The sequence below is a fragment of the Lytechinus variegatus genome, chromosome 10, assembly GCF_018143015.1.
Source record: "Lytechinus variegatus isolate NC3 chromosome 10, Lvar_3.0, whole genome shotgun sequence".
In the NCBI taxonomy this organism is placed as follows: domain Eukaryota; kingdom Metazoa; phylum Echinodermata; class Echinoidea; order Temnopleuroida; family Toxopneustidae; genus Lytechinus; species Lytechinus variegatus.
The window spans coordinates 28,998,069-29,020,881 of NC_054749.1; the positions used below are offsets into that span (position 1 = coordinate 28,998,069).

The 22,813-nt window shown below is 34.8% G+C and overlaps 1 protein-coding gene across 1 annotated transcript; it reads left to right on the top strand.

The window, feature by feature from the left end:
- The first annotated feature begins 1,994 nt into the window (after positions 1-1,994).
- LOC121423279 (luc7-like protein 3) lies at positions 1,995-15,850 on the top strand. The gene is made up of 10 exons (XM_041618612.1): positions 1,995-2,119; positions 5,516-5,582; positions 6,424-6,463; positions 7,100-7,238; positions 8,001-8,174; positions 8,927-9,100; positions 9,750-10,228; positions 10,536-10,630; positions 11,235-11,426; positions 15,000-15,850. Exons 1-9 carry the CDS (start codon positions 2,018-2,020, stop codon positions 11,387-11,389), a joined length of 1,425 nt encoding a protein of 474 aa, XP_041474546.1. The 5' UTR covers positions 1,995-2,017; the 3' UTR covers positions 11,390-11,426; positions 15,000-15,850.
- Positions 15,851-22,813: the final 6,963 nt, after the last annotated feature.

The window sequence follows — 22,813 nt, forward strand, 5'->3', positions numbered from 1 at the left end:
ATATCAATAAATTTTGTTTTATGGATCAGACTTCAATTGATTGGTACAGCAGCTATCATTTTCTTGCAAACGTAAAATATGATTATGCTTGTTATTCCTAAGATTCATCTTTCAAAAAAATGCAAATTGTATATACCAAAATGTTAGGTAGTCCAAACATGAAAGGGGTTTGTTAAAACATTTATGGGATTATTCAGATGGTTCCTCATATTCGATAATGAAATAATAAGGTTCCGTTTGAACATTCAATAGTCCAAAAACGAAATAAGGTTTATACCGTAAATAAAATAAGTAATGAGATATATAATAGTTTTAGCCTTATTTTTTTCAGACTATCAAATCTTCAGAATAATGGACCTTATTTCATTTATTTTCAAATAACAAACCTTCAGAGAAAAAAATATTTTGTGATGTCACAAAATAAACAAGCCTTTGGTCTACCCTTGGATTAACCTTCAAAGACATAAACCATAAGAAAAACATGCTGTAACTGAAAAATTACAGTGTTGAACACAAATTATGATATTAGAAGTTAGAGAGATATGGTTGTGTGTTTATCTTCACTCAGAAATTAATGCCCCATTACTCCTCCATTTTTATTTCAAAGTTTATTTTGTGACATCACTAGTGACCATATAGTTGCAGACAGTTGTTCCTCATACCTTGGTCATATAATGCTGTGTGAAAGAGGAGGAACATGAGTAAAACAGAATGGTGAAAGTTTGAAAGAAATGATAATGGTGGATTCTTCTGGAGTGTACACATCTGTCCCTTGAAACATGTGAGTCTTGGGTTCGGTTTGGCATTTATGCCCACCAGCAAGCCGAAAGACCCGCCAGAATAGAGAAGCTTTTAATGAGCAGGCTGTAGGGGTTGCCGCAAACCAGAATTCAACAGAAATGAGTATAGAATGAAAGATATATGTACCATTAGATATGGAAACCTTTCAAAAGTGTAATTTCAAAACATTGGGCACCAAAAAAAAAAAAAAAAACATGTCAGTTTGGTAAAAATGATGATCATTACATATTTTTCTTCTCATTCTTTTTTGTCTTCTTTTTCTTCTCATAATGTGATTATTATTGTTGTTGTTACAAAGCTTTATTTACAAATATGTGAAGCATATAGTACTATTTGTTACCTAATTGTTGATAGGCCTGTACATCTATTGCACTTTCTTCCTTTTCACCCCTTAATTATTTTTGTCACTCATGTCAATATATCCAGTTGCTTTGATTATATACACTTGGTTCCATATCACAATCACATATTTTAGGAGATAGTTATAGCTAGCTTGCAAGGTTATTTGGCTTTATATGTCTATTTCATTTCTTAACCATCTGTGTTAAGGCAGTGATTTTGATATTTTTGTTGATTTTTTTAACCTACAGGGGGGGGGGGCTACCTAGTTGTACTCATTATTTTGCAGAGATAACACTGAACAAATAAACTGAACTGAAGTATCATTATATCACCATCATTATTATCACAATTAATAGTCATCATAATCATGCTTCTTCGTCATCATATCATCATTGATCACCATCATAATCATCACCATCATCATCATTATCACTAGTATAATTAGCTGGAATGTGCTTTTATTAGCTTCATTGGGTGATTTCAAGTTCAGTGTTGACCAATTGGTGTTGGTGTTAGTCAATTTTTACATGATTAACGTTATAACACCAAACATAAATAAAATGAAGATGGTCCCGAAAAGTCACTCACTATAGTTTTTGAGATGTCAATGATGTGATCTGGATCAGTTTTACAAACTCAGAATAGATTTTGGAGCCTGAGGAATCAATCCAAATTTCAACACTAACACCAACACCATATTGCCAACACCCCCGCCAACACCGGACTTGAAATCACCCATTGTCAACCAGTGTGCTTAGTTTTGAACCCCCCCCCCCCTCCACCCGGGTGAAAACAATCGTCCCGTCCGTCGACGTCCACCAAATCCATGCCGATTGCAAAATGATCGCGATACCGGTAACCGATATTAAGCAAGATGGCGTCCGCCGCGGCTGCACTACTTGATGAGTTGATGGGCAAAAATCGAAATAATGCCCCTGATGAAAAGTCTTCTGGCATACGATGGAGTGATCCGGAGGTAATTGTCTCTCAGAATATAGTGTTGTGATCGTTTTAAATTAATTATTTTATTTTATATGTACATTGAAGTGTTTTGTGTTGATGAGTGAGTGACTGAAAACTGAATGCGCAGACTGACTGACTCATGATCATGTTGTTGCGTCGAATTGTTCTAACTAAAAAGTACGTTGTCGTTAGATCGAGGCCGAGTCACCATGTGGCTAGGGGGATTTCCGCCGAAAGCGGCGGGGCTCGGCCTCGATCGGAGCTGAAGAATATCGAGAACATGGTGAACAACCATTACAGCGCTAATGCAGTTTCGCATTGGCTGACTTCGTGCAAATTTCTCCAGCACTAATTCATTGACAATGTCTCCACTTGTTCCAGTTCCATCATGTCCATGGCATTGATGAGAGTCTTGCACTCGCAGACGTAATATTCACGGCTGATTTAAAAACATCGCATGTTCATGTTGATTTGATGAGACCTGCGAGTGCGACCGATAGCGATCGCATGCAATGTTTTGAAATCAGCCGTGAATAGTACGTGTGGAGGAAAAAGATACTGGCCCAAAAATCACCAATTTTGAGGCTATAAACCGGAGGATGGACACGGAGTGAAATACGGGTGAAGAGTAAGATATTAAGACAAGTTGTTAATCTTTCTCGTTATATTATATTTCTTTAATTTTTACAACAAACATGATTTCCATCCCACCTTTGTGACTTGGAATGTCTGAGTTCACTGTCCCAAAGTTCGGGTAGGCGGAGTGTAGTGTACTAGTGGTAGTGAAGTGGAGTGGAGCCTGCTCGAACTTTGCTTGAGGTAAGTAGAGCCTAGACATAGAGCAGAGGCTCCGGTCAGCAAACGGCAAGTCGTAAAAACTAGACAGTGAACTGGGGGTATCGAAATAACTGAATCTTTTTTTAACACTCCATTCCCGTAATTGCTGTCTATGTCCCGCAGGGGTAAGAGAAGAAAAACTCCCCCAAAACAAGGACAATCTCAATTTATCAATCTTGTCTTGTCTTGGGTTAGGTCGGCATCTGCAGACTTGCTGTTCTCCGCCAACTTTATTGATGTGTGTGAGATCACCAAGTAAGCAGGTCACTTGCTAGGTTTTTGAGTGAGTTTGGATTTGAAAGAGTCCAATGAGGTTATCAATGTTTTGTTGATGTTTAGTCAATACATGACTTATTTGGTTTATGAGGATATCCTTGTTTTCTGGGACAATCCCACTTTTTGGACCGGTGCCTCTTAGTCTTGAGGACTCCATGATGATGTTTTTTTTAATGTTTTGACTCTGGTGGGGTCACTCAATATGACTTGGGGACCGCATGACCGTTACCAAAATCGCGGGAAAAGGGGTCAATTTCATGGAACGTCCGCGGACAGAACACTCCTCGAAGTAGTGAAAATAGGGGTGCTCACCAGGTGCTTACCGTCCTCGATCTGATGGAAATAGGGGTCAGGAAAAAGAGGACAAACACGATCACGGGAAGTCGGGAAGTAAAATCCGTCGCCGAGTCGCCGATGCACCCGCCGCGAAGGGCGCGCTCATATCAATGTCATCATTATTAGAACAAAATGGAGAACAAGGTTTCGTTATAAAGAGGTAATTTTCTGGTTACAAAGACCTCATTATAACAAAATGCTCCTTCTAATTTATAATGCTCTTTATGTGGACAACTCTACATTTATTTTTACAAAGAAGTCTACTTTTCTTCATTTTCAAGAAAAATAAAAGTTCTTTTGGATTATTGTATCAGTATGACATGGCTCTTGGTCATCTATAAGGAATGAGCACTCTGATTCCTGTGTTGCAATTTCCTCTAATGAGGAAAGGGTATAAATGCCCTGTCCTTGAAATACGGTAAATAGGGGTAAGTTTGCGAAATGGGCAAAAGTGTCCTTACAATCTTATAATTAGGGGTGTTTCAAGGTACCATTTTACCGCAATTTTGTCCTTGTTTTGCATGAAAATAGGGGGGTAAATTTCACAAAATGTCCTTGAAATTGACTGCAATAGGGGGTTACTTGCATTTGTGGTAACGGTCATACGCGTCCCCTCTGTGGGTGAGTGACCCCACCGGGGTTTTGACATCTACTTTTTCATCATGGAGTCTTGAACTGCCGGCCATTTATGTATAAGAGTATGTACATGTACACAAAGATGGATTTCCCTTGGAAATCCATTAGAGGGTGAAATCGGTTTGTAGGGGTGCAGGCTTGTAGGGGTGAATTTTATTTATCTACATGTATGAACCTTCATGCGCCTAATGTGTTAAAAGGGATAAAGATTATTTCACTATAAATGGTAAAATGAGACGTTTCTTACCAGACCGATCTCCTGTAGATCCCTGACCTGACCCTTTAATCGCTTCGTTATGACATACATCCGATCAGTGATGCCGTCCGATCAGTGATGCCGTTTTGAAGAACAATTTATAGAGAAATATTATTTCACAAATACTGAAATTTGATACATGATTAGTTAGTATACTACTAATTATTTATCATAACGTATTTAATTTTAGTATATCAAGATCACAACTTTTAAAAATGCAACTTGTTGGTTGCTATTGTTTAAACTTCACCTATTTGCTTTTATTTTTTTCTCTAAAACACAAAAAAGGTGCATTTTAATTATTTTTTAGATAGATAATGAAGTAGGAATTGTCATTTTTATGAATAATGAAAATTGATAAAAGTCAACCTAGAAAAATATTGATTTTGATCAATGGAGAAAAATCAGACAAGCATAACACTGAAATTATGTCAAAATCGGATGTAAAATCAGAAAGTTACAACAATTTAAAGTTTCGCTTATTTTCTACAAAACAGTTATATGCACAACACAGTGACATGCAAATGAGAGAGTATATAATGTTCTTTCACTATTGCTTTTGTTTTTTATTGTTTGAATTAAATACAATATTTCAATTTTTACAGATCTGACAATAAAAACCAACTTGACTGAACCAGAAAATGTTAAAGTAAATGGTACTCATGTTCAGGGAGGAATAAAGCTTTTTTCACAGTACAACGGGAAGAAAATTTGAAGATTTCATATAATAAAATACAAAAGGAATAGTGAGTGATGTTATCAGTCCCCTCATTTGCATACAGACCAGGATGTGAATATAACTCTTTTGTGAAATTAAGCAAAACTTAAAAATGTCATAACTTTTTATTTTACATCTGATTTTGATGAAATTTTTATTGCTATGCTTGTTGGATTTTCCTCTTTTTATTCAAATCAACTTTTTGTTGGGGTGGACTTGTCCTTTAAGAATTACCTATCTGACTGTGTAACCAAGATTTCATTTCATCTCAACCCCATACTAAACACTGCATGTAAACATTAGACAAACACCAATTATGAATTAATCTCACCTTTTTCTTTTCCTACCAGGTTTGTAAACACTATCTGGTGGATTTCTGTCCAAATGAGCTTTTTGTGAACACAAGATCTGATTTAGGTGAGTTAAGCATTTCTTTTCTTTTTTCAGAATTGAACATAATCCAGTCAATATCCCAGATAATTATTATGCCCCTGTTAGTTTCTTTTTGTTTTATCAAAGTACCCCCCCCCCCAAAAAAAAACAAAAACACACACACAAAAATTTCATCATCATTCATCATGATAAGGTTTTCCAACATCGGCAGGGTTTCATATTACAGAGATGGGATATGATTGCAGAGGCAGGGCTTTATGTTACAGAGATAGCCATAGGCCTTGTGAAAACTATTTTTAAAAAGTTTCTTCCCCACCACTATTTTAGAGTTCATTCTTGGCTTTGATAATAATGGGACTGTGGAAGAAGTAAGCGTAAATGCCCGTTAGTGGACCAATAGCTGTTTGTCTTCCTAATAAAGCAACCTTTTATGTCAATTCATTTATATTTGATTAAACACAGGAAAATTAGATAAGGTGTTGTGATCCCTTAAAGTATGCAGAACTGATTTTTAGTTTTTATTTAGTGATGTCACATGCTGGCAGCTCCTCATTTAATACAAAGTCAAGAAATCAGCCTTTGTAAATCAAATGGTAAAGACAAACAAAGAAGCATGTATGAAATCTGTCTGGTGATGTTTTAAATGCACATGTTCAGTGTTCTGACAAAAGTGCATTATATGGAATTTATGATACATGTACATGTATGTTGAGAGCTATAAGCTACAAAACTACTGTTATACCAACTAAGCTATCATCTGCCTTCTTTGTTTTGGAGTAGCCCCAAATTTAATAGAAAATAGTCAATATTTTGTTTTGATATGAAAAAGACATATTGAGATTTTTTTTGTATTCTTTAATTTTAGGTCAGTGTGAGAAAATACATGATGATCATCTGAAGAAAGAGTAAGTGTAGTATTTTTTAGCAGATTTTTAGCATTCTATTTCTAAAGCAGTTTATGTCAGGATTTTGATAGGGGCATTCAAATTATTTCTATCTTTTCTTTTAGGTATTTCCAGTTGAATTATCAGTTATCGGGTTGTTAAATTGGCTCATTTTTAATTCATATTTGTTTTTGTTTAGTGAATAAATCCTTTTCAATTTCATGAATATAGTGAAGTCCTCATCATTTTTTTTTTGTTGACCACTGGTAAATTCACATTTCTTAGATTCCTTTCTTAAATGTTGAAATTATCTTTACCAACACATGACAGTAAACTCCCTTCACTACAGAATCAAATAAAATAACCAACAAGTATTAATGTATGTGTGTTTGTCAAATGATTCTGTGTAAAGCCAAATAAGTGACACCTATGGTATTGTTCTCTTGTATAAGGTTTTTAAACTTTTTATCAAAACACTTGCTCACAATAAGTATTGTAATGAACAAAAATTAAATTTCAACTTGAGATACCGTCATTTATTTGACTTCTAGATTTATGTCATTGTAACTTTATAAGCAGTTTCCCCCTCCCTCATGTTATCTGTACCTACTTTCTTCCAGATAAGCTGACATTTATTTCATATCTTTTATTCCGCAGTTACAAGGAGAGTAGTCGTTTCAAGCGGATGAATTATGAGGAGGATTTCTTACAGTATCTCCAGCAGATCATGAATGACGTCGAGAAGAGAATCAAAAGAGGCCATTCCAGACTGGCACTTAACAGCAACAGAGCAAATGTAAACATCTGTCTCATCTCTCTTTACTTAAAACTAATTATAATCAAGGGCTGAATGTATATTCCAAGATTGATACTGGTCAGGATATTTTTGCAAATTTTATGTTTGTTTTTTCCAGGAGCAGTATGTCTAATGACTTGTAAGTTTCTTCTTGAAAATACTTTGATTTTTCTTTTTCTATTATTAAAGGCTGCATGGTATGATGATAATGGATGATATTGGGAGGCAATGTATTACATTCGGTAGTAATTGTAAACAAGTGGACCTCTTTTGTGTTTCAGACATAAATACTAGCTCAAAGTTCAATCATATCACTTATACCCAGCCCAAATCGCAGTCATTCACTATTCAACTTGTGTATAACGAAAGAATTGAGAAAGGGTCATAATACTTTCAACGCGAACCATTTCTTACCTTCTCCCCCCCCCCCTTTCAGGGTACATTGTCGAGATATTTTTATGCCATTCAAGTGGCAGACATTGAGGATGTGTGTCTTTTATTGATAGGAGACAATAGGAGACAATATATCAATATATAATTCCTGCTAAACGCATTTGTGCAATATGCAGCCCTATAGTTTGTCTTTTTTTTTACATCTTGGCTTTGCAAAGTCACCAGTTTGCCCCTGCATAGTACACACATGCTGCAATTTCTCCAGCTTGTTAAGGGTAATAAAATCAAGGAAGAAATCAATATTGAATTGAATTGAAATTATGTCCTTGTTGTCATGAAAGCAACCTTTCCATTTTGTGTCATGTGCAGCTGACAGCTCCTAATAGAGGTCCTGATGAAGAGCAGATTAAGATCTTATCAGAACGCATCACCTCACTCCTAGAGCAGGTGGAATCCTTAGGCTGTGAAGGAAGGGTGGATGAAGCCCAAAGCATCATGAAGCTTTGTGATAAACTCACCATGGAGAGGGCAGAGCTGCAAGCTGTAAGTATTAATGAAAGTGAGACTAAGAGGCATTGATGTAAGGTGAGCCATTTGGTAGAAGGCATCTGTTTGGTTAGATTTTTCGCTTCTTGCCAGTGAACAATTAGATAAGTCATGAGCATTGGGTTTACCCAAGGGTCGTGTGTTCGAATCCCACCGAGGTCTAGCGTCCTTTTGGCAAGGCGTTAATCCACACTTTGCTACTCTCAACCCAGGTGCTAAATGGGTACCCGGTAGGATGCGAAAGATATTGTATGTTTGATTTTGCCAGCGCCATAATGTGGCTGCGACGAATGCAAGGAGTGGACATTGTGTACTTTTCGTGCTTGATTGAAATGAATCCAATGAACGGGGTTATAATATGCTGTAACGCGCTTTGGGTCATTCTGGGAAAAGCGCTTTATAAAAATTGGCTATTATTATTATTATTTACCAATAATTTGTGGTTACTTTTTTGTTTACGAATTCACATATGGCCCAGGTGCCCATGAAAAAGCAATAATAGTACTGACATCACTGACATTGTGCAGGGAAAAGGTCTGATGACTTATAGAATATAACCAATAAGGAAAATTGTTGTCATAGTTCCACTAGATCCTTTGAAATGTGAATTTAAAAAGTAGTGAATGTGAAACTAAAAGTCAAATGAAATTTTCATGGTGCAATGATTGGATTCCCAATAATGTTACCACTCCCATTAAAAAGTTTGTCAAGAATACCCTTCAAGTTCTTTCTGTACTTGATATTACCAGGCATCAGAGGAAGTATTGGACACCATTCTTTCCCAGGAGAAGCAGATGGAAGTGTGTGAGGTTTGTGGAGCATTCCTCATTGTAGGTGACTCACAGACAAGAGTAGATGATCATCTAATGGGCAAACAACACATGGGATTTGCCAAGATCAAACTCACTATTGAAGAAATAAGGGTAATTAATTCTACTCTGTATGGCCTGAATTCATGAAGTTAAGAACTTCATCGATGTTTACATAAATTCAAAAGGAATTTTTTTAAACGAAAGAAGAATATTACTGATGCCAATTTGCAGTTATGGCATGTAAGTGATAAAATATATTATTTGTTTGACTTGTAAAAAAAATGAATGCGACAGGGTTCATTATACTTTTGAAACTCCCTGAACTAGAGGCTAATCTAATAAAATGTTTTGAATTTAATTGAATTGATTCCAATTGTAATACATACATTTGGGCAATTCCATAAAATGATCAACCTTTTTGTACATTCGACCCCCATTTTTCTCAAGTCATACTTCACTTCATAAACTGACCAAGTCATGGTCAATTACAGAACATTACAGACTGTCAAAAGAACAAGAAATCAAGAGACAAAAAAAGTCATGAAGGTCCCACATATAGGGGGTCGGACGTACATATTTTATGGAATTGCCTATTTGTAAATGTTACAAGACTGCATCTAGAAGAAATTTGTATCAGAAATTATTTGCAATTGCTTTGGAGTCAGCATTTTTTTATTAAAATATTGCTTCTCTTTTTCCAGATATGTTATTGAATTTATGAATGAAATATTATTTTTTGTTTCCCTTTTGTGTTTCACAGGACAAAAGGCATAAAGAAATAACAGACAGGGAAGATAAAATCAGGAAAGAAAGAGAAGAGCGAGAAAAGGAAAGAGAAAAGGAGAGGGAAGAAAGAAGGAAAAGAGAACGGGAAAGGGAAAAGGAGAGGGAAAGGGAGAGAGAAGAAAGGCGCAAGGAGAGGGAAAAGAGAGAGAGAGAAAGGTCAAGGAGGCGATCAAGGTCGAGATCCCGTGATCGGAGGAGGAGGAGCAGGTCCCGTGATCGTCGCCGCAGCAGATCCCGTGATAGACGTCGCAGCCGCTCTCGAGATAGAACACGTGATAGACGAAGGAGCAGGTCAAGCGAGCGTCGCCATCGAAGCCGATCAAGAGATCGTAGGAGGAGTCGTTCCAAAGAGAGGAGAAGGGATAGGTCTAGGAGTAGATCCAGGGATAGAAGGCATAGCAGAAGGGGTTCTAGAGAGAAGAGCAGTAGATCAGAAGAGAGAGGTGATAGTAGGTAGGTGGGATACCACTTCTAACAGAGGCATGATTAGTCCAAAAATTGTATGCACTTCCTGCTAGTTTTCAAATATATATGTAGTCTCATACAATTGATAACATGGTCATACTTTGAAATGAAATTAAATTATAAAATGCTTTTATCTGATTTTGCAATTGCTTTGGATGAAATTGTCAGTGTTACTTCATGATTTCTTTTTCTTCTTTTCAAAGCAACTTGATGGGGGGGGTAAACTTGACCTTCGTTAAAGTCTTGTAATATAGAATCTTGGACGATAAATTAACATAATTTTTTCATCTTTCAGGAAAGGAAGTCGTGACCGGTCTAGGTCCAGGTCCAAGTCTCCTGCAAAAGATACCAAAGATGAGGAAAATATGGATCAAGCAGAAAATCAAGAAGGTAGTTGTTATTCAACACTCTTTTTATATTTTCTGCTTCTTGGAATCCATTTTTAAGAATCAGTACATGTATTTAAGCCTGTGTATTTGGTAAAGGTCCAACTATCTGAAATATAATGAGTAAAATCCAACATTGCAATCTTACAAACATGTATTGACCGTAGATTTTTTTTTATTGTTGATTATTTGTGGAAATTTGAATTAAAATTTGTGTAGCCAACAAACACGTGCTCTCTGTGATGTTATAATGAATTTTTAAAATTGCCCTTTGATCACTTATCTTGAAAAATTAGTGATTGGATATAAGATGAGATTTAAGACAAATTTAATCCGGATAATATCATCTCATTCCATACTGACAAATGGTTTTATAAAAAAGAAAAAAATAGTGAGATATTTAATTCATTTTCAAAATCACAGACTTTATCAAGTGAAACACATTTTTTTCATTATTTCATGTCATAACTGTTCAAGGGGATAAGCAGTCGAATTGTCTGTAAAAGCTGAGAATATTTAAATAAACAGTCACACCTGTCGTCCAATGAGTATCATGTGTAACAATTTCTAAACATATTAATTTCTTTTTGCTACTTTAATGCTCATAGACCAGAAGATTGGAGAAGATTCCAGCAAGGCAGAGGAGAGTATGGATACAGTCAACCGAGACCAAGCTACCACTGATGACAGTGAGATGGGTGAGGGAGAGAAGGTCAGCGTGAATGGAAGCGATGAACCCCAAGTCCAGATGCCAGCATTTTAACCATCCAATACTCAAGGTGACACTCAACTCTCAACAGGTGAGTGTTCTAACCAAAGGTCCCAACCTCCCAACAGATCTACTCATCGATAACTACCACCCCCCCCCACTTCCTTCAACATAACATACATTGACCCCACTACATAACTTGTGTCCCGTGTCCAGTTATATTGTCCCTCCAACATGATACATATATTCACTACTTTCAATTACCATACTGAATCAATTTTTTATTTTTGAAAATTGTCCCCAAATCAGAAAAGATGACCACATACAGTTATCCAGTCACACACATTAACACCACCACAGCCAACATGAAAATAAAAAGAGTATCAGATTTTCAATTAACAATTTAGCCCCCCCCCCATTTATTTTTGTAACAAATATACTACATTACTTCACCTTCCCGAATATTTACCTGTAACTCTCCCTTTTAATTCCAAGCCAATGTCTTTTTTTCTACCATTGTGAGAATTGTTTTGACAAGTGCTGTTTCCGCAGGTACAGTATGCCATTTTACACTAGGCCCAGCACTGCCTCTGTATCCGTGATTCTGAGGCTCGCTTTCACAGCTCACACACCTCTCTCATCAGCGTATTATATGAGGTATGTGAACGTGAAACAACATAAGGTGTAGCACAGTTATGCAGCTCTTTACATGCGATGAAAGTAAAAACAGGGTGCATTGCTCTGTGTATTACAGTTCAAAGACATAAATGAAAAGATATACATATGAAATAGAAACCTCTGTTAGAGCCTGTTGCTACTCTGCTTCAAATTCTCCATTTATGTTTTAATTCTTATATTTTTTGTAACACACAAAAAAATATGTTTGCAGTTATGGTGTGTTAAAAATGAAAACTGAAGTACATGTATTTCTTTTCTCAAGCACTTCTTGTCTTATGAATGGTAAACAAAATGAGCAGCTGCTGTACATTGTTTATCAATTTTTCATACCTGTTCCTATTTTTGAATTGTAATACAATGCAATGCATCCTGACTGCCTAAAAACCATTAAAAAAAATTAATGGTATTATGTGGGTGTTGGTTAGGGTAGATGGCTTTCTTTTACTTAAGAATCCCAAACCAATATTTTAAAAATTAATCATGTCGTGAAGTTTAGAAAATGGTAATTTATGATAGTGTCTGATCTCTTGAAAATTTAATAAGTCAACTGGAAATTAGGGGTCTAGATCTTCAATATACTTTTTTTTATGGATTTCTTTTTCTTGTTTTGGGCCTTTTGATTTTATTTGCTTTTAAAAAGAAATTTCACGGCTACTCTTTTGCAGTATTGACTGGTCAGCGACAGTGTGCAATTATTAATTACATGTATGAATTTTGGCTGAACACAATATGTTTATAAGTAATTTTCGGTCCAACATTCAGGTATACATTTACTTGTAACTTCAGAACTGCATCTCTTTGCATAGCAAATTGTGTCTCAAAATGTACACAAGAAAAAAAGTCATGCAACATCACAGCAAAATATTTTTACAATTTTGACTTTTGATATCAAATGGAATCTTAACCCTTCCCAAATCTTTACATTCTTCAAGCATGTTTACCAGTGCTTCTTTGCATTGTGTGACTTATGAAAAGAAATGTTAAAAAAAATCAAGATATAGTGATAATTCAACAAATCTACCATTTTGCTTGGAAAAGTAAAAGTGAACGCGGATAATAAAAAATATCTGAAAGAGGTATAATTAGTTGAGGTATAATTAGTTAATATATATTATCCTTAGTTAAGTATGAACACCTGTGAACTTTGTAGAATACAGCATCTTATTTCTATTGTCAAATATATGTGTAATATTAATCACCTTTTTTGCTTCTAGGACATCCTTTTGAAGCAAATTCATTTTTTTATCCCATAAAATGTGATTCCTGGAGAGTACTCCATGGCATGTCACTTTTGTATAAATGCTATGTCACCTCTTGTCATTGTATTGCACTCCCATTCATTTGTATTTCCACAATATGAGGAAAAAAAAAATGTAAGACTTTTTTATAACAAAATTAAAAACAGACTATGGTACCAATGATCCGTCATGTACAAATATACATGTAAATATTTCGAAGAATATTGTTCTATTTTCAAACTGAATTTGATATTTAGGATTTGAAAAGAAGAAAAATAGACATTTATAAAGTTGTCCAAATAACTATATTTTATTTTCCACTATTAACTCAAGTTGAAGGCATTGCAAATATGTATAGAATATCTATGTACTGAAACCTTCCTATGCACCTTCAATGTGTTCCTTTGGTAAGTTGTTTATACAAAGAACATGTAGACTTCATCCTGAAGAATCCAGTCTGCTGACAAGATTTTTTTTCAATTGGAGAAGCTTTTTGGTCGTAAGGAAACTAAAGTATAAAGATATATCCATGAATTATGGTTGGGTTGTTAGATAGGTCTATTAGATTTATCAAGTACGTAACTGTGATGTGTAATAGGAGAGGTATAGAGGGTTGTGTGTTTTATATATTCATTTTTTTTTAAATGAAATAAATCCATGTACCAAGTTACCCATGTGCTGAGGTATGGCACATCGGGTGACGTTAAATATGAAATGTATTAAAAATGCTTGAAGCCGGCTGAGTCCTGAGATGATGGAGAGAGAGCCCACCACTGTCATGGCTTGCGTATTTCCCGCATCATGTGATAAGCAACAAAGGAACATGGTTCATTTTTCATGCTTACACAGGTACCTCAATCCACGTTACAATATTCTGTGTCGGGATGTATTTTTCTCCTTTTTTTTTTCCTTGTATGCATCCACTTCTGTAATATATTACTTTTTTCAGCAGGCCTTGTTTTTGCAGAAATGTTCTTTGTTCTTTATGGAATTTGTGACTTTCTATTCTTAGGCAATAAACACAAATTTGTTTTCATGATCAGTTTGAATTAATCCCTGTAGCATTGAAAGAAGCCTTTTTGCGATCAAAATTATATACTTAAGATTAAGAATATGTACTTTAGATATTTGTCAAATTAGGAAATGTAAAGTTTTGTAATTGTCTGATTTTATATAAAGTAGAAAAAAAGTGAAAATAATAATATGGCAATATGTCCTGAATGAATCTTCTTATTTAGTATGTTTTCAATGCCAATTTTAATTTCTGCCTCTAGTATTCTTTGTTACATAATATACTTTCCTATGAAAAACATTAAAACTATAAGGTTTATTGCAATTATGCAAGATGGTTTTAAATAATTTTTCTATAAACAAATAGGAACATTTTTTTATATTGTATGACTCCCATTTTAACAAGTTTGAAAAAAAAATGTTCATTTTATTCTCATGAAATAAAAAAAATTAAAAATTCTTAAAGAGGAAACGCATTGGTTTGTCTAATTACTGTAAATACTTATCACGCCTTTACACATTAGTAATTTATGCTTTTCCAAATAAGCAGCGGAAAGAAGAAGTAATTTAGGGTCTTTCATGAAAGTAATGAAATCTCAATTCTCTTCATCCCAGCTTTTTGATGTAAGTTCCAGTACATGAAATTCAATATTGCATGCTCCTATCCCACTCATCTTTCTTAAAAATGTTGTCAATATTCTTCTAATGCTTGGGTATGTATCTTCTCTTTGCTCCAGAAATCTTTTCAAAATGTACACTGGAGGATCTCACTACCTGCAAGGGCACTCCAGAGGGCAACATTTGGCAGTGGCATCAATCCACAACACTCTGAGTTGCTTCAGTATAGGTTAGAGCTTTAATTAGGCAACACTGTACTTCAGTATGTTATGAAAGTTATTTTTGTAGTTGTTTGTTTTTGACATAACATGGAATTGAAATATTTTTTTCCCTGTTTGCACTTGTTCTATACACGGTTCAGCGGTGTAAAGATTGTACTACGGTTTCGATGCTTTTTGTGTGTGTATGTAACCTTTTTTGTCAGTCTCAACTGAGTATGATTATGTCCCTGTCAAGCAAGGAAGGTCCTTATGTCCATCAAACCTGGATGTGGTACTATCCGATTTCCTTGAACAGATATTATGTGGCCAAGCATTAGTCTTCACCTATCAGGTATGTGTAGTTTTAAGATATTAGAAAGGACTTTCACATCTCATTTGTTAGCCTACTTATCGTACCAAACAATAGCCTACTTATCGTACCAAACAAAGTGAACATACTAATAAATCCAGACAATTGTGTATTGTAAGTCAATTTTGGGATAAAAACAAGCACATTCAATCTTTCTTTCCCCAACAGAAAAGTTTATATGAAAACTGCAAAATTTGTTTTGTAATATATTGATATTTAGAAAAAATAATAATGATTTTTTTTTACCCAGACTTGACTTGAAAAACAAAAAGGTTTTGTGTCAGCACTTTGACCATGGAAACCTTGGTCCAGTCCCATAAAGCTTGTATGAAGATGTAAACTTTGAAGCTTCTGAAATTGCTGCATTTGATTGGCTTAGAGTAATTTTCATAGTGCATTTGTTTTGATAACATGCTTTGTGAAACCTGCACTCTTAGAGTGGTCCTATTATGAATCCCTTTGGAATCAGAGAAATTTCAATCAGATATTTCTGAGATCTCTGTCTTAAATGTTATCCAAAATTTAAAATTATACCAATATACTATACTAAAATTTAAGGAAAGATCTTTACATCCAAGATTTAAGGTGATAAGTATTATTTGGGAATTTATTCCTCCTTTGCATATTTAATATTTACACAGAAAATTATTACCGGTAAGTTGATTGTTTGAATCAAGCCTCAAATTATTATTTTGGATATGATGGAAAATGTGTGTGATAGTTATTTGTCCATGTTTTTTATTTCCTCATTTTCAGGAAAAAAAGTTATTTTTGTGACGCAGAGTTCGGAACTCATGTTGTCCAATGTAGTTATCTTTGTAGGTTGGGATATAAATTGTATGAATTGCAATAAAAGTGCTTCAGAATATTATACAGTATGTAAGTTGGGTTAAAATCATACTGTTACAAGTATTTAAATGTGTATCTTCATAGAAGGAATTCTGGTTATTTGGGGAAAGAGACATCGATTAACGAAATAAATATATTTGTTGTGGATTTTTTTATGTGAATGAGGAGCACTACATTGTGAAAATATATGGCCTGTAAAAAAGGTGTTAATTTGATCATTTGTACATATTTAATCAAAGAAATGTTTTTTTTCCAACAAATGCTGAAGCTATGTTGTTCTACATTTGAGAATTACATTTTGTAAATCAATAGAGGAAGAAAGAAGAAAAGAAAACAGGAGAGTATTTCATGAAACAATTGTTGGTGATTTTCACTGACAAATGTACTTTTAAGCTACTGAAATCCTTGCATCTTATTGGCTCAGAACAAATTTGTAAGTGAAAATCATTGACAAGGTGCTTCATGAAGTACTCTTTCTGATGATTGTCTGTATTAGTCCAGTCAATATAGGGTTTGACCCACCACTAATTGCAACACTGGATATTCCACTGCAATGCTTTCCAGGAAGGTTCCCTGAACAACATACTAAAAGTCCCAAAAAATCCAAGCACTGGACATTTATGAAATTTGCATATTATGCAAATTAGCCATAAAAAGTTAGAAAAATAAGGAAAATAGTCCAAAAATTACAAATTAAGTGTCGAAAACAATTTGATTTGAGCGAAAATTCATGATAAATAACTTAAATTAATGTTTTTAATCAAAAGTGCAAAAAAATCTACCTCATTTGCATAATATGCAAATAAGCATCCTTATATGGAAAATTGTCAAGATATTGTGAGTTTTCTCTCATTGACTGCTTGAAAATTTCAATAATGTTGAAATTTACATGCTGCTATCACTAAGGACGTTGAATAGATTTATATTAAGCTTAGTTTCTGTAGTGTCATTTGCATATTATGCAAATAAGTATGTAATAAATATTCAAGAAAACACACTGGTGATACATTCCTAAAAAATGCAAGTAGATTATCTATTGAAATTTGAATATGGCAATGCCATACAGGAATTTAACACCATATTAAAAGTCATTAAATAGACAAGCATAGGAAAATCACAAAATTTGCATTTTATGCAAATTAGCCATAAAAATTTGCAAATGAGGAAAATAATCCCAAATTTGGAAATCAAGTGCGGAAAACAATATAAATTGAATGGAAGTTCATGATAACCTTTACAAATTTAATAATTCTTCAAATAAAAAAAATGTAAATAAATCTACATCATTTGCATATATAATTATGAGCATCCTTGTATGAAAAAAACAACCCAGAAATTTGTATTTTTCTCATACAAACAGTTAAACCCTCATTCCAAAGAGACCAAGAGCTCTGAAAGACTGCTGTAAGACCATAAAACTTGCTTGATCTTTCAACGAACTTTTAAAGATCTCTGATGTCTTTCACGATTCCTGATAGATCTTTCAATGGTCTTTGTGGTCCTCGTGAGTCCAAAACTTTTTGAAACGGTTCAAAACAGTCTTTCAGCGGTCTTACAGGAAAATTGTTTTTGCTGGCCTTTCAGTGGTCTTTCAATGAACTTTCAAAGTTCTTATTAGTCTTTCTATGATCTTTCGGCAGTCTCTCGAGATTTTTTCAGAGATTACTGTAAGACTCATGAGAGATCATTGAAAAATCATCAAAAGATAATTGAAAGACCAGGCAAAGTCTATGGAAAGAATTCTGAAGGATCACTTGATGCATAGACATCTCTGAAAGACCATTGAAAGATCTCTATAGGACAGGTGTCTTTCAGAGTTCTTCGAGGGGTCTTTCTGAGCCATTCCACAGAGATGACAAAATTCAGTGATCTTGGAGACTGCTGTATAAGACCTTGCCAATTTTTGGTCTTTGAAAGGCCCTTCAAAGGTCTCCCCTCTGTGAATCTAGATCAATATATGACTACTAAGAATGCCTAGTACATTAATTATCAGCTTAATATCTGATGTGGAATGTACATATTATGCAAATAAGCATCCGGCATGTTATAAATAATCAAGAAAACTTGTGATATTTTCCTCTAAAATTCCACGTAGATTATATATATGTAACCTTGATGACCTTGCTTGGTTGATATTGACTTTTTTCATGAGCAGTTACCACCGGAGCAGATACCCCACTCATATTGTGCAATGATGAGTCAGTTCTACATGGGTCTGACTGTTTGAATGCTTCATATTTCTACCCAAGTCCTGCTCTCTCCTTGACTTGGTAGAGTCTTTGCGTTTCTTGCTATATAGTATAGTCCACGCTAGCATGCTCCTTGATTGTCAAGTGATCAGTACAAGATGTCACACCCAGTACAAATAAAAGCTCGTTAGCTTTGAATATTTGGTCCTTGTAGCACACCACTTGTCTTGGTGGTGAATATGAGTAACTTCCTTGGATCACGAGATCCCTGGGCATGGTTTATAAATACCAATGAGCATATGCCCATACGAGCGACATGAAAGCCATTCATAAAGTCATGATAAAGGCTTAAAGTGTATATAGACATCTTTTCAGATACAGGAATCATGATTAGACGTCCTTGCTGAATCCAGTTGCTGCTTCAGGATGAAGCATCCGTTTTCTGTTCTTTCCTCTTTGATGAATCTCCTAAGGATGGCAACTATCTCCATATATTGTAGCTATAGTTTCTAAGCAAATCGTATGCAAATAATATCAATTTCCTGATATTTATGGCAAATGGAAATTCCTCAGTGAGACAATGAACAACCAAGTAGACGTTAACAGATGAAGGACTAAGCCAGATTATTGCCTTTCCAACAAGAGGACACAACATAACGGAACACCTTTAACATCACTATCAAATACCATCCAACATTGATTAAACAGTGTGTACCCATTCCAGGATTCGTTTGCCACTTTGTGTTACTCATTGGTATACCGTGAGGGTATACAGAGGACTAAACCTTTCAGAAATTATGGTACGACTAAGGATGTCTTCTAGGGGAATGCTGAATTTCATAGTGTCATGCAGATGTACTTTGGACAATCATACAACTCTCTGTACTGAAATCCGACAAGTCGAGCATAGGAGATTGAATGTCAATCAAGAGGACTTTGACAAGAACCAAACCATTACCCTTGTCTTCTTCCGACACAAGTTGCCTCAATGAGACACTGGACATAAATTGTGTCGGAAGAAAAGTTTTATAGGAAGGCTTGCGCATGTTGAGCATCAGTAAGGTGAAGCTCAGAATAGCTACAATGCATGAAGGAGGACCATAGAATGGTTTGTAGACAAGCCTATAGTACATAATTTGTTGACCGGATTGGCAATGATCCAGGCTGTAACAACTAGCATGTTGGAAGCCCTTAATATCATGCGCTATGACTACATTGGAAGACAACAGATTTTTTAGTCTTAGTATTTACCACTGATCATGATGATGATGACGCTGCTCTGCAAGTCCTGGAACCCTGTTGTGACCCAGACATGGCCAGAGTCAAGCGGGTGTAGCCAAACTACTGAAGAAATTGTTAAAGAAAACAATCTGCATGAAGCTACTAGGCCAGATGGAATCTCTGTTACACTTCTTAATGAGACTACTCATCAGATCTCACCTGCCATAAGTTTGCTTTTCTTGGCCTCCCTTCTGTCGTTCTCATCCATATAAGAAAGGGATGTCAGCTCTAACAAACTACTCACCAATTTCAAATAATGTGCTTTGTTCTTGCCAATCGCATCATCTTGTCAGACTAACAACATGGCTTTAGGACGTGAAGAGCACATTTCCAGTATTTCCCTTAAATACAAATTATATTAGGATAAATATGCATGCTTAGTGATAGCAGCATAATGATTTGAACAACAGTCAATGTGAGAAAATCAAAATATCTTGACATTTTCCATATATGGATACCTATTTGCATAATATGCAAATGAGGCAGATTTGCTAGCTTTTTAAAAGAAAAACATTGTACTTATTTATTCATCATTAAAATTTTGTTCAAATTAATTGCTTTTGACATTTAATAATATAATCTTTGGATTATTTTCCTTATTTCCTATTTTTAATGGCTAATTTGCATAATATGCAAATTAATTTTCAGGCATTGTGATGAATTCTCATGCTAAGTGATAGTAGCATATAAATGTCTACATAAATCAAATGTTTTCAAGCAGTCTATATGAGAACAATTACAATATCTTGAAATATTTCCATATAAGGATGCTTATTTGCATAATATGCAAATTAGGTAGATTTGTTTGCGCTTTTGAATAAAAAACATTGAATACAGTTATTTATCATTACTTTTCGCTCAAATTAAATTGTTTTGGACGCTTAATTTGTAATCTTTGGACTATTTTCCTTATTTTTCTAACTTTTTATGGCTAATTTGCATAATATGCAAATTTCATAAATTTCCACTGCTTGGATTTTTTGGGACTTTTAGTATGTTGTTAAGGGGACCTTCCTGGAAAGCATTGCAGTGGAAAATCAAGTGTTGCAATTAGTGGCGGGTCACCCCCCTATTCTGGCTAGATTGACTGGACTATATATTACTGAGACTTAATCAGCAGCCACAAATACTTATCTCGGTATATATGCAAACTTTGGGAGGAAAATCAGTTTATACCTGTCTGTATATCCAAGGTAGATTTGTAAAAGATTTTTCAATTATTTTTGGAATGAAAGGATATAAATTATACTTATCTCTGAAAGAGGTGAAATTACAATACTTAATTATTTGATGGGCTAAACAAAATGGACAATTTTCAACATTTTGGGTTAAATTGTGACATTCATGTACAGAGATATCTAGGGTGTGAATACAGTATTTGATATTTACTACATGCAGGAAATGAGCTTCAACTTTTTTCTCTCCATATATTTTTGTTAATCCTCTTTCTGTATGCTTGCAATGAATGATCTCCATATAAACACATGAGGCAGAATGTAAAGTAATCTTTCATCAAATTGAAGAGATGGATACATCTTTGATTTTCTGCTTGTTTAGAATGAATAAGACAGCCATATGAACTGTTTACCTCAATGGGCTGAAGGGATTGGCTCTGGGTTGAGGAATTTGGGAGTGAGTCTCTATGCTAGCTTTGAAAAAGAAAAAAAAAACCTCTATCAAGGTCCAATTTGGAGCAGAATTACACTTAATCAATTCTTTGAAATAAAAAAAAATGTGGAATGATATTAACCTGCTTAAAAAATCTTCTGTTCTGCCTTCTTGACAACTTGGATAGCATTTTTAAGTGAGCTGCAGGAAGAGCTTGATATGATGTGTACTCAGAATGCAACATTTCCTGTTTTTTGACAATCAACAATTTTTCAAACTTGAATTGCCCAAGAATGCATGATCTTGTGAACAGGAGAAAGGCAAATGATGCTTTATTGGTGAACATTTACACTATCATGCATTGTACACATTGTAACATGTAAGAAGAAAAAAGAAGAACGTCACTTCGAAATACATTTTTCTTGGGGTTTGTTGGGAAGCTTTTTGTGTAAAGGATCCTTCTAAAGTATATTTACTCCATTTTCATTTTATGTGTTGAAATGACAACCAAATCAAAATGATCACCCCTCTCCAACCCCCATGCCACCATTCTGATTATGATGAAGAGTGTGGGAATCTTCACCATTCTTACCTCTTGCTGTGATATTTAATTTTACTCTATTCCTTTACTCTCTAATTGGTATTGAAATGCTATTTCTTTCTCATATTTTGTTTAATGTGATAAACCATTCCGATTTTGCAGCTAAAGTGGTTGGGAGTTCTGATAACAATATAGAGTTAAAGGACCATTGACTTTTCAATTTCACCTCGGTAGGCAAGGTCTTAATTTGCATGATAATTGATATCCTATTGATAATAGTCACACTATTATATGATAGTCATGTAAAGCTAATAACTATTCCTTGTCCTACAATCTTCCTGTAAATAAAGCAGTTCATGAATAAACATACTTGATTGAATTCTGTTTGTCTTTTGTATAAACTGTAGCTATTATGACCAGTGCATTTTTTTTTAAAGAATACCACACATCATTTCCATAAATTTACATCTGTGAGATTTTGGTTTTCAGTTCATAATCCAGGCCTGTGTTCATATGTTACATTTTACAAAAAAAGTAACACAATAAAAGATCATTAAGAAGCAGAACTGAACTTATTCCTGTTTACTATGATCAATTATTCACATTCCTGATATCTGAACCTTGTCCCCTCCCCTCTGTTGTCTTTACCAGCAGAAATTTTGAGAGAAAGAAGAGAAATAGAGAGAAGGGGATAAGGACTTTTTTTATTGGGGGGGGGGAGAGAGTCAGAGAAAATTGTGAGGGAGGAGGAATGGAGAACTGGTATGGAGATGAGAGAGAGGTGAGAAATGGAGTATGTAGCAAACATTAAAATGGAAGCTGATGAAAAGGAATGAGAAATATAAGATCATTCCCTTGGTAGTGGTGCGTGTATATGATTCCTTTGGTCACAAAC